Source organism: Nannobrachium achirus (genome assembly GCF_963921795.1).
Source record: "Nannobrachium achirus genome assembly, chromosome: 18".
NCBI classification, from domain to species: Eukaryota; Metazoa; Chordata; class Actinopteri; order Myctophiformes; family Myctophidae; genus Nannobrachium; species Nannobrachium achirus.
Genome location: NC_137825.1, coordinates 45523234 through 45536089, shown reverse-complemented (window position 1 = coordinate 45536089; position 12856 = coordinate 45523234). Strand labels below are relative to the sequence as shown.

The 12856-nt window shown below is 40.7% G+C and overlaps 1 protein-coding gene across 1 annotated transcript in view; it reads left to right on the top strand.

The window, feature by feature from the left end:
- Positions 1–9000, top strand: part of tecpr1a (tectonin beta-propeller repeat containing 1a) — a 56380-nt gene extending 47380 nt beyond the window's left edge. The window contains exons 22-26 of the mRNA XM_080748270.1: positions 1070–1205; positions 2225–2317; positions 3223–3329; positions 7873–7992; positions 8664–9000. Of these exons, the coding sequence (XP_080604396.1) occupies positions 1070–1205; positions 2225–2317; positions 3223–3329; positions 7873–7992; positions 8664–8864 (657 nt within the window). The 3' untranslated portion in view covers positions 8865–9000. The remainder of the gene's footprint in view (positions 1–1069; positions 1206–2224; positions 2318–3222; positions 3330–7872; positions 7993–8663) is intronic.
- Positions 9001–12856: the final 3856 nt, after the last annotated feature.

Below are 12856 nucleotides of genomic sequence, written 5' to 3'. Positions count from 1 at the left end.
TCACAATGAACCACTTAAACCCCATTATGGTTGAGTCCCTCGGGACTCTATTCTAGCGTATTTTCTGTTATTGTGAATTTTCTGCGAAAGCTTTCTCCACAGTATGGATGCTGGGGTTTTTATGTGGCTAATCGATTCGTTGAGATTACCGTAGATAGATACATACTGCAGATATCTTTTATTATCCCACAAGGGAAAATCAGTCGCCCAGAGGCGGCACAGCAGTTAAGGTTACAAAGTTACAGGCGAAAGTATGAAAAAGTACTGTTGTGAACAGTGGAAGAAATCGGTGAACAAATGCTATTGGCCGGAGACTCCCGGTGAGATTCTGCGGCTCGTGTATCCCCGCCCTTCAGGGTCATAGAACGTCTGCACTCGGCCAGCTTAGTGCTACATAGGTGCAATAATAATACTTACAGTAATATACTACTTATCAGTGTAGTGCCAATCAAAAAGTGTCCATTGGTCAGTGCAAAACGCATGAGAAGTGACACATGCTCACAGCGAAAGCAGCAAAAGAACCCCGCCCTAGGAATGTCATTAGAGCAGGGGTCTTCAACAGGGGGCCCGGGACCCCTAGGGGGTCCTCAGATTTACTACAGGGGGTCCTCCAAATCTTTGTGTGATAGAAACCTTTTTTTTCTCCTTTTCTATATTAACCACTTGAACCCTGGTGTCCATATTCGGAGAACTTTAGCCAAAAATAGCAGATCTACAAGCTCACAATGACTCGCGCTGCAAGGTGTTGCGAGCTTGTAGATCGGCTATTTTCGGCAAAGAGCTTTGGTGTAGAGGGGGAAAAGAGCGGACTAAGTACAGAGTGAAAGGTCAAGTTTATTAAGTATTGACGGTTCAAGTGGTTAAATATCTGAAAACACAAATTGACATGAATCCAAAATACACTGATGATTGTGCTGTCAAACGATGAAACTCTATGGAATCCACGAAGGTTGTGGGGGGTCCCTGCTTCATCTCTCTCTCAACTAAGGGGTCCTTGGACTGAAAACGTTGAAGACCCCCTACATTAGAGGTCAGATGGTCATTTAAAAAAAGACTCTTTGCTCTCCAGGGCTCGTCATGGCTCCACGTAGGAACGGACCAGCCTTTCAAGTCCATCTCCATCGGGGCGGTCAACCAGGTGTGGGCCATCGCCAAGGACGGGTCGGCCTTCTACAGGGGCTCTGTGTCTGCACAAAGCCCCGCAGGTCAGTAGGAGAGAGCTAGACACATGGGGGGGTCCCCACACAGTGTTGTTTTTGACAGCACATTTTGATTTAGTTTTAGTCATAGTCTTTTGAATAAAATGTCATTTAGTTTTAGTCACAATTTAGTCACCTGAAAAGTTTTAGTCTAATTTTAGTCGACTAAATATCATAAGATTTTAGGCGATTATATCATCTACAGTTGATTTAGTAAACTAAAATGTATTTTGGCAGTCCTTGATGGCATCGTAATGACTGATTTAACACTTGGTTGTGTGCTGAAAATAGCAGATCTACAAGCTCACAACGCGTCGCGCTGCGACGCGTTGTGAGCTTGTAGATCTGCTATTTTCAGCACGCAACACCTGAGAGCAACCAAACATAAAATGACTCTCTTCTCCACTAGTCCCTCCCTTTTAGTCTAGTTTTTATTTTGTTATTTTGTCAATATATTTAGTCTTAGTTTTAGTCCTCACAGCTTAGTTTGTATTTAGTCTTTATTTAGTTTCCGTCGGTGAAAAAAAAAGCAGTCGACAAAAGAATTTCGTCATAGTTTTAGTTGACGAAATCAACACTGGTCCCCAGACGATTAACTTAATGTGCAACGTTGTTTTCTCACTCAACAGCAAACAAACCATCATAAAGTTTAAGTGTATAGAGGGTATCTGCACATTTCCAAAGTGACAATTTAGGGACTTTACAAATTAAACATTGGCCAAATTGTCAAATATTAGAGGCAGAAATTTTGAAAATAGCCGATCTACATGCTCACAATGCCTCGCAATGCGAGGCGTTTTGATCGGCTATTTTCACAATAAAACGGTCTTGTACAAAATGTAATGCCTCAACTCTTAGTGCCTCATTCAAACAGGTTGATGCTTTTATTCACAAGTTACATTTTTTAATGCAGATTAATTGCACAAAATAAATGCTTCCGACGTGTGTAAAGACCTTTACAAATGGACAATGATGTTCATGTGGGTCTGAATCTACTGGTATGTGTACTTTGTCTCCCTCTGCAGGAGACTGCTGGTACCACATTCCCTCGCCATCTAAACAGAAGCTGAAGCAGGTGTCTGTGGGGAGGACGTCAATCTATGCTGTAGATGAAAATGGTGAAGAGACTATAGTCCGGGCGTTTCGGGCAGTATTTTTGATGAAATCGTGCACTTCACGATAAAAGCATGACATTTGGCACACAGTTAGAACGTCCAGTGTAGGAATCCATGCCGTTATGCGGCTGCCGTTATGCCACATCAGCTTAGTTAAGTGTGATATCAAGTACCGACCTCCAATAGCCGACCTCCAACGCGTCGCGCTGCTTGGAGGTCTGCTATTTTCGATATTTTCACCAAAAGGCCCCTTTTAGAAATGTCAGCCCCTGCCTCTCTAACATTCTCTGCACGTCCCTGTTGTCATGCATCAGATGATATTTCAGTCAGTGTTGTTTTTGACAGCAAATTTTGATTTAATTTTAGTCATAGTCATAGTCTTTTGAATAAAATGTCTTTTAGTTTTAGTAATAATTTAGTCACCTGAAAAGTTTTAGTTTTAGCCTAATTTTAGACGACTAAATATCATAAGATTTTAGTCGACTAAATCTACTGTTGATTTAGTCAACTCAAATGTATTTTGGCAGGCCTTGATGACATCGTAATGGCTGATTTTACACTTGGTTGCGTGCTGAAAATAGCCGATCTACAAGCTCACAACGCGTCGCGCTGCGACCCGTTGTGAGCTTGTAGATCGGCTATTTTCAGCACGCTAAACCTGAGAGCAACCAAACATAAAATGACTCTCTTCTCCACTAGTCCCTCCCTAACGTTTTAGTCTAGTTTTTATTTTGTTGACGAAATTGTCAGTATATTTAGTCTTAGTTTTAGTCATCACAGCTTAGTTTTTATTTAGTTTTCGTCAGTGAAAAAAACGCAGTCGACAAGCATTTTTAGTCATAGTTTTAGTCGACAAATTCAACACTGATTTCAGTGCTTTCCGTCTGTCTGTCTTTGACTTATGCCAGGTAACCTGTGGTACCGTCAGGGTGTGACTCCCAGTTACCCCCAGGGGTCCTCCTGGGAGCATCTCTCCAACAACGTACGCAAGGTCTCTGTGGGACCCCTGGACCAGGTGGGTGCCACGCCAACATCTCAGGATTTAACCACTTAAAACCCATTTAGGCCTGGAATTATTGAATGCTTTAACCAGTGAAATATAGCAGATATACAAGCTCACGATCTTGTGATCTTGTCACAAGCTTGTAGATCTGCTATTTTTTTTTTTAAGTCGTGAAAATGTCTGCAAATCTTTGAATATATGTATTTTCAAAGCGAACGTTTGTAACTCAAATTTTGCGTCTGGGTGGTCCCTGGAACTAAATATTTTGAGATGTGGGTCCGTGGCCAAATACATATCATTTTGGGGGTCCTTCACATGAAAAGGTTTGAGCACCACTGACATAGTAGTCTCTCAAGAACAGACTAACTGAGCTCCAGTTAAGTGAAAAGGACCTTTTCTTTGACGATGGCTGGCCAGATTGCTGACATAGAAACATAGGGTTTTTCAAAAAGCCTTAGAAGGATTCAAAAGACACTGATAGAATCGTGTCAAAATTCGAATTTTCACGATTCTTCAAAAATAGCAGATCTACAAGCTCGCAGCGCGGCACTCGGTGCCGCGCTGTGAGCTTGTATATCTGCTATTTTTCAATAGTTAAAGCATAAAATAATGATACACAATAATGTGTACCCGTTCTATAACCCCTCTAGACCAATGGTCTTCTTGAACAGGGTTTCCCAAAGTGGGTGCCGTGATGTCAGTCCAGGGGTGCCTCCGAATAATCTGAGATTTGGAATACGTCAATTCATCAATTTGCACTGTCCTTGATGAGTTCTTTTTCCATCTGCAACCAACTCTCTTCGCGAAAAATGGCAGATCTACAAGCTCTTGTGGCGCTTGTAGGTCGGCTATTTTTGGTGAACCTTCCTCCCCAGAACAGAGATGCTGGGGTTCAAGTGGTTAAACGTCAAGTATAAAGTTATTTTCAGTCAGTTCTGATGGAAACGGATATTTCTCCGTGACATAGCCTCCCGTATCTCAGGTGGAAAGATGTCCATATTCACGTTGCTTACAATAATGTAAGATTCGATGTAGGGATGTGCCGAATAGAAAATTCTTGGCCGAAACCGAATACCGAATAATGGAAACATTCCGCCGAATACCGAATACCGAATAGCCGAATAATACATGTATATAATTTATTTTGTATAATAAGTGTTTGTACCATTGCTGTACCTTTGTTGTAAAGCTACCTGATTATGGCAAACCCTAACTTAAATAATAATCACCATATGGTTCCATAAAACATTCATTTCTCACTTTTGAATGCACACATAACAAAATAAAATATTTTCTCTTTGCAATGTTAGCATAAAACAAAGTCAAAATAGTGCAACTATTTCTGTAGTATCCTACAGAGATAAAAGTGCATCAGAACAAGGTGCTTAAAACTGCAGAATGATCTAGGCCTACAACAAAATATTATTGTAAACACAAGGGCTGTAACAGCCAGGCCTTCAACAACAAATGCACATACTGTTGCAAAATGATCTAGGGCCCAGGGGTCCTCAAATACAAATCTTGAAGGTCCAGAAATATTTTTTTGAAACAGGTCCAGGTCCGAAAAAAGGCGAAGGCGAAATAAGGTGGATACATTTATACAGTATGTACTGTATGTATGTATGTTTATTATAATCATTAGAATTGTTTATTTTAATTATTATTATTATTATTTGGAACTTTGGAAATCTCAGTTGGAACTGTTACCCCTGCTACCTGATGCTGGATAAGCGGTTGAAGATGGATGGATGGATGAATGGATAATTATTTATGCATGTAGAGTAGGCTACATTATTTACATTTATTGTGTAGCAATAAAACACTGGCTTATAGTTTAATTATTGGAAACTAAAGAGCATAAATGCAATATTAGGCTTGTCGTTCAGAATGGAAAATAAAGTGGAACTTAGCGTGAGGGGGAGAGGATTACTTGACATTCAGTTAGTTGACACACGTACTGCACAAGCCAGACTGACTGTGCTGATTGACTATGTCAAATGACCAGTCAAATCAGGGTCAACGAGTCATAGTTATTAACCTAACACAGCCTAGGATAGCTGGCAATAATATGCGACGACACATCACATTGTTAAAGACGCATGATCACGCATCGCGAGTTTCGCGACCATTTCTCGTCTAATGCAAGCAGTTGGAGCCTTACATCGTGGATATTAATGTGTTGCTGCTGTCCTCTCCAATTGAACAGCCAAAGGTAGACGATCTCTAAGTTATTAATCCAGTGGGAGCAATGGTTTCCAAGAGGTTTTAGCAACTTTTTTAAGGCAGCGAGTGGCATGAGTGTGTGGAGAGGAGAGGAGAGGGGAGGGGGGGAGCAGCATGGAGAGCAGACTGCGTCGGAGACTCGGAGGGAAGGAAAACCTTTGATCTACAAGCCCACAGCACGTTGCACCCGCGACGCTTTGTGGGCTTGCAAATTGGCGTAGGGGTGTGTCTTGTGAGCCTGTGTATGTGTTTGAGCGAATGAGCACAATCAGCACATACACACACAGCCAGTGTCAGCCACGCACACACAAACACACATCACACACAGTCAGTCCGATCGTCATATACAACTGTGCGGAGATTTCTCAGAAATGTGCCGCGGTCCGGACATGGACTGCGGTCCGCCTATTGAGGACCCCTGTACTAGACCCCTGTCCTTCACACTATTCGGTGCTCAACTATTCGGTTTTAAAAGCTATCCAGCCGAAAACCGAAAATGCATTTTTAGCCATTTTCGGCCGAAAATTTTCGGTGCCGAATATTCGGCCTCATCCCTAATTCGATGAATTAACTGTAATTCGTGGGTGCCGTGGATGAAAACGTTATTTAGAGGGGTGCCCCGAGTCAAAAGAGTTTGAAAACCCCTGTTCTAGAACAGTGTTTCTCAAACTTTCAAGGTCTTAAAGGTGTATTCAGTGATAATGAAAGTGGCCGGGGGTCATCTTGTCCCTTACTGGCCTTACAACGTGGAAATGTTTAGTTTTTTATAGATTTTTTACACCATTATAATGTTCTCGTTTTGATCATTAGACCCAATCACTGAATATCGGTAGGCCTACGTCTCCAGCTTCAGGATATGTATGATACTGATTTACTACAAGACTGTGGCGTTTTATGAGTTCAGTAGTTTACAATCTAGACATTTAGCAGACGTTCTTAATTCAGAGCGACTGTGGTTCTCAAAACTTTTATTTTTACCATCATAATTAAACATCATAACATAACTACGGCCATACTCTACCCTGATTGGTCGAGGACTGGCTGGCCACCTCTGAAAACCAAATCTAGCTATGCTCATAACAGGCCATGGTGGAAGTCCTTATATGGTCAGCACACATTCTAGTGAGGAGAATGAATTGACAAATGTACCAATTATATTTTTACTTGAATGAAACACAATCACTGAATATACCTTTAACTCTGACAGTGTACATTTGCATACTGTCAGAGTACAGACTTGTATGCGTCAATTTAGACCCCCCTAAAGGAACCCACAGAGTCCCTGGTTCTCAAAGTGAAAGCTTTTTCCTGCACGCAAGTGCATGTTTTGAATTACTTTAAATGGGAGCGCCGTGTATTTACGCTATGCTGCAAACACCAGCAGCGTGTGGCGTTTTCATTATGCTTGCTGCTCTGCTGAAATATTTTCAACTGGGGCGCGTGGAAGCGCTTTAGGCGAACGCCTTACATTTTCAGCTAAGAAGAAAGAGGTTTTGGTGGACACGGCCCCTTAGGGAAGATACAGCTTTAGCTTTTGTTAATTGTTCAGCTGCCCTGTCAGCCCTCTGCGTTATACAACAACCAATCAGCTTCTCTCTGTCCTTTTGTCACTCCTCTTACCTACAGTAGTTCAAATAAAGGCTGCCCAGCCTTTATTTTGTGATTTTCTATCATAATTATAACTTTTGCATCGTGTGAAAGAGGGATTGTGGGATGGTGTGATCCAAATGTAGGACATTAGGGATTGTGTCAGAGTCTATCTTCTTCAGGGTTCCCACGGTCATGAAATTCCTGGAAATATTTTGAAATTAGAAGAATATTTTTCCAGTACTGGAAAAGTTTTGGAATTGATCAAGGGTCTTTGGTTATTGATTTTGTTAATACCTCTGAAATGACAAATGAAACAAATTGTCAAATATTAGAGGCAGAAATTGTGAAAATAGCAGATCTACATGCTCACAACACCTCGCAAGCGAGGCGTTGTGAGCATGTAGATCGGCTATTTTCACCATGAAAAACTTTCACCATGTTAAACTAAATTCCTCAACTCTTACTCTCTTAGTGCTCGTCAGGGTGCCGGGGTCCCCAGTTAAAATGATTATTTGGGGGTCACGGCCTGAAAAGTTTGAGAACCACTGTCTTTGGGCATTGCGCATAGGAGTAAGCGGCTCGTTATTGAGCTGAATTATTGTTATATAGACCTGGAAATTGGGTTAAATATTCTGGAAAAGTTTCGGAAAATCTTTTGGAAATTAATTGGTAAAAATGTGTGGGAACCCTGCTTCTTTGACTTGTTGTTCTATTTCCCGATGTGGTCATTGGTGACGTGTAGGTGTGGATCATAGCAGACAAGGTGCAGGGGAGCCACAGTCTGAGCTGTGGGACAGTGTGTCATCGCCTGGGGGTCCAGCCCATGGAGCCCAAGGGACAGTCGTGGGACTACGGCATAGGAGTAAGACCCCCACAGTACACAGTTCAAGACCCTGTCTTTTTAGTGTGAACCAGTGGTAATCGTGTTGACCAAGACTAAAAGACTAAGATTTGATATTTAGTCGACTAAGACTGCACTAAGACTTTCTGGAGACTATTAAAGACTAAATGATGTGTTATTCAAAAGACTAAGACTACATCTTTGGTGTCAAAATTAAGACTGCGTTAAGACTAAAAGAACAGCGCTTGATGGAGGGGAAAGGAACTGGTTGGAATAACGTGTTCCTTCCACGCGCTACGTCCATCCCGGGGAAATCCCCCCTGTCAGGTGAAAAGAAACAACTTGGACTACTCATGCATTGAAGGAAGCATGAGGTCAGTCCGTTGTCTCCCCAGGCGCGGCAGAGGGAGAGCAGAGCCCAGGATTACATAGGCAATTGGCACTGGGTGAAAATGGGTTGCAAAATCGTGGGATAAAAAAAAAAAAGAAAAAGACTAAAAGAACACTTTTGCTGCCATTTGCGATATAAAGAGTCAATAGATTTTCCGTGCTTGGCCGCCATTGACTCAATGGATCGAATGGATCATCGCGGTTACTGGTTTCTATTGTTTTTTGTTTTGTTTAGCATTTTTATGTCACCATGCTGCATTATTGTTTATTTTCCTCTGGGTGTGTGTGTGTGTCTCTCTCAGGGAGGATGGGACCACATCACAGTGAGAGGGAACTCCATGGAGCCTCCTAGAGTCCGTATGCCCTCCCTGACGGACCCCACTGCTGTCCCCAACCCTGTCCCCACCCCTGTCCCCACCCCTGTCCCCAACCCTGTCCCCACCCCTGTCCCCAACCCTGTCCCCAACCAGGAGGAGGTCAACGGCAATGCTGTAGGATACTGAACACACACACACACACACACACACACACACACACACACTAGGGCATTCACCAAATATTCAAATATTCGAATATCAAAGTCACTATTCGACGCTGTTCACCGAAGTCGAATATTCACATTTGTCTCTCTCTTTCAAAATAAACTTTTGAACTGGGGACCCCCACCCTGACAAGCACTTGGAATTGTAGGTATTACATTTAATGTGACTCGGTTCCGCAGATAAATATTGTGAAAATAGCCGATCTACATGCTCACAACGCCTTGCGTTGAGCATGTAGATCGGCTATTTTCACAATGTTCGCCTCTTGCTTACTTAATATTTGACAGTTTGGCCAGTCCTGTCGAATATTCGACTATTCGAATACTTTGAGGTCGAATAATTTGAATACTAAAAATCACTATTCGTGAATGCCCTAACACACACACACACCTGTGCATTTCCACACAGCACTGTAGTGCGAGGACACAGTCACAGACAACATTATTCATTGTTTGCAAATATCCTGTGTAAAACTGCTGTCACAAATACGATACACAGCCATTCATTCTCCTCTGCTGTCTTCATGTGTCAACATTTCATTTTATTCCTTTGTCTCATTTTAAGGACATTGTAGGGCATTCTGATGTCATGTTGCCATTGCTATTAACCAAATACCCTTTTAATGCTAATCCATAGATATTATACGTTTTTTTCTATTTTTGTTATCTGTTTTTTTCTTTTTCCTTTTTTTTTCGGGGAGGCTTTTATTTATTGATCATGATGGATACTTCTGTCTGTCTGAATGACTGATGTTTATTGAGTACTTCTTATCATCTTATTTATATTTTGTAGCCTATGTAGTGAAGGTGTCAGTGTGGTGTTTTTTATGACGTTTGAAGAGGGTAATGGTGTGATGACGTTTTTATGTGTATATATTTTTTGGCCAGTTTTTATTTGTATTGATATGAGATAAGATGGACTCTACCTCAGTTTCCTGTCCTACTTTAGAGCAGGGGTTCCCAAAACATTTCAGCGAAAATATTTACGAAAATAAAATTAGGAAATACCATAATATTTATATTTATACTACTGCTGGTGGAAATACAGTATTTCTGTAACATAAAATCCTTTAAAATAGGATATTACATATTAATATTTTTAATGGAATTAGTTGCCCTGCAAAACTCACAACGCACCTGTAAATTTGTGTGCTCCATTCATATGTACAGTATGCGCTAAATGAAGTAGGTTTACAAGTGTTTGGTGCTACTGTGAATGCCATCCCATTGCGTACAGGGAATGTGGTCCTTGTGAGTCCAGTGGATATTTGACTAAACACGTTTTCTTCCAAGAGCTCATCCCAAGTCTCAGCAATTACTTATTGTGTATACACACAACCTGACAAATTAGAATACTATGGAGATGAATTCCTCCACTAAATTACAGTGTCTGGTTGTATATGGTGCCATGGAAAATGTATACTTACTAGGGCATTCACCAAATATTCGAATATCAAAGTCACTATTCGACGTTGTTCACCGAAGTCGAATATTCGCTTATTTTGATTTTTTTTATTGTTTTCTCTTTAAAAAATATATCGTTTATAAAGCTTGGCTAGATAGGAAGTCATAAGAATGAGTTGTCAGTGCCCCTGGTGGATGAATTTGTTAATGCTCAATACCAGGGGTTCTCAAACCTTTTTAGGCCGTGACCCCCAAAATAAACATATTTGAACTGGGGACCCCCACACTGACAAGCACTTAGAATTGTAGGTATTACATTTATTGTGACTCGGTTCCGCAGATAAATATTGTGAAAATAGCAGATCTACATGCTCACAACGCCTCGCGTTGCGAGGCGTTGTGAGCATGTAGATCGGCTATTTTCACAATGTTCACCTCTTGCTTACTTAATATTTGACAGTTTGGCCAGTCCTGTCGAATATTCGACCATTCGAATACTTTTAGGTCGTATAATTAGAATGCTAAACATCACTATTCGTGAATGCCCTAATACTTGCCATGTATTATTTTACTCTGCAAGTCATGACCCCTACTTTTGGGAAACACTGCCAACACAGGAAACTGAGGGCAGAGAGGGTCAAGGTTATGCAAAACAGTACCCAAGCCAAAACCAAACTGGCGAAGATGTTGAGATTTTGTGGTCAACCAACGCACCGTCCACCAGTATGCCCCAGGTGTGAGGAATGAATTTGATCGTGTAACTGTTGGTTACGGAGAAACAAAAATGTCCGCGATGGAATTTGTTGTAGTAGCTGTACTCAAACTGTACACAAACTGCTGTACCCAAACTCTACACAAACTACAACTACAGTATATGAATGGAATATCAATATTGTTTTTTAACCTGCAGGGAATAGGTTAAGAGGTCTTTCCGTATAGCAGAAGAGATACCTGTAGCAAAATAGATATGGACTTATGGACTGTGATCTAACTTGTTTGTTTGTTTCAACCATAATGTTGCTTCCCCAATGTACCATGGGCAAATCGTTTATATTTTACGTCAATGTTAGACGTAGTATATTATCGGACAATGTGCAATGTTGAGCATTTTTCCACAGTACACAGAAACGATGGCGAGTGCCACTGCTGACTACATCTATCTGTCTTGACATGCTTCTTCTCTCAGGAAAATCTGACTTCCAAAAAAAAAAAAAAAAAAAAATCTTTGCATGCTTTTTACTTTTTTTTTGTTAACTGATGTTAGTTGAATAACTGATGACTGTATAGAGGCAGCATACAATATATTGTACTTTAGTTAAAGGAAAAAGTATATTTTTGTTAAAAACAAATCGGTGATCTTAGTATTGTGTATAGTGCATATATGTTGACATTTATAAGTTACAAGATGGCATGTTTGTACATTTAACTAAGAGCGAGCTAATTATGGAAGTCAACCACTCAACTGCTGTCCTACATAAACCACTTTGACAACCAAACCACATAACTTGAGGCGTTAGTTTAGTTAATGGCCAAATGTAAATAAATGATTGTACATGACGGTTAGTTGAAACTGTGCGAAGAAATGTCTGTGTTGTGTTAATGAATAGCTTTGTTACTACAGTATACTTTGCAACACATGACATCTGAAGTGTAAATTTAAGTTGAATTGACATATTGAACTTTACTGTGTACCATTTATGTCGACCGTGTGTGCATTTTTATGAAGTGTTGTGCATGGCGAAAGATAATGGTATTCATCAATAAATAAATGTGTTTATTGATAACTCCTCAAATTGCTTCTTCTTTCAATTTGATTGTACAACTCTGTGTCTCCGACACATCCCATTGAGACTAGAGCAAATAGCTTTTCAAGACCAAATTACCTCCAAGCCAAGCGTACATACATACTATCTTGTTTGAGATCATGTAGAAACATGAAAGGTGTTTTAGTGAAAAGAAAAAGATATTCATAAGAAAATGGTCTAATGTGCATAGGCCCAAACAAGTGTTTCAAGTTTCTTCTCTCCACTTTTCAACATTGCAGTGTTTAATCAAGCAATAGAGCTGCTCTTCTGATCCCAGGTCTGTCAGTTATGACCAGAGGCTATTGCTTGGCAGGTTTTTAACAGAAAGACACACAAGAAGATGAATATGATTACTGAAAAGGGAAGAACAACAGTTCACAGCTTCTGCTTAAAACCATAGAAGACAGGAAATGAATTAAACGGCATGAGGAAAGATAAGCTTCTTCCTTGAGTACCGGCGAACTTCATCATTATTTCAATGTTTAAAAAGCTCCACCACAGTTCATTGGAATTCTGCCGTCCCTATCGGCAACCTTTGTATCTGTATTCTGTACCCATTTTAGTTGTAACAAAGACTATATGATAACTGTATGACTGATGATTGCATTTAGGTGAATGTTGGTGGCGCGTCCCCAATCCAGTCCTGGCTTACTGTCCAGAGCAGGTTCTCTGATAAAGCCACTGTTGATAAAGACAGCCACCTTGTGGGCCGCCATATCATAGTCATGCTCAAACACCAGTGGGT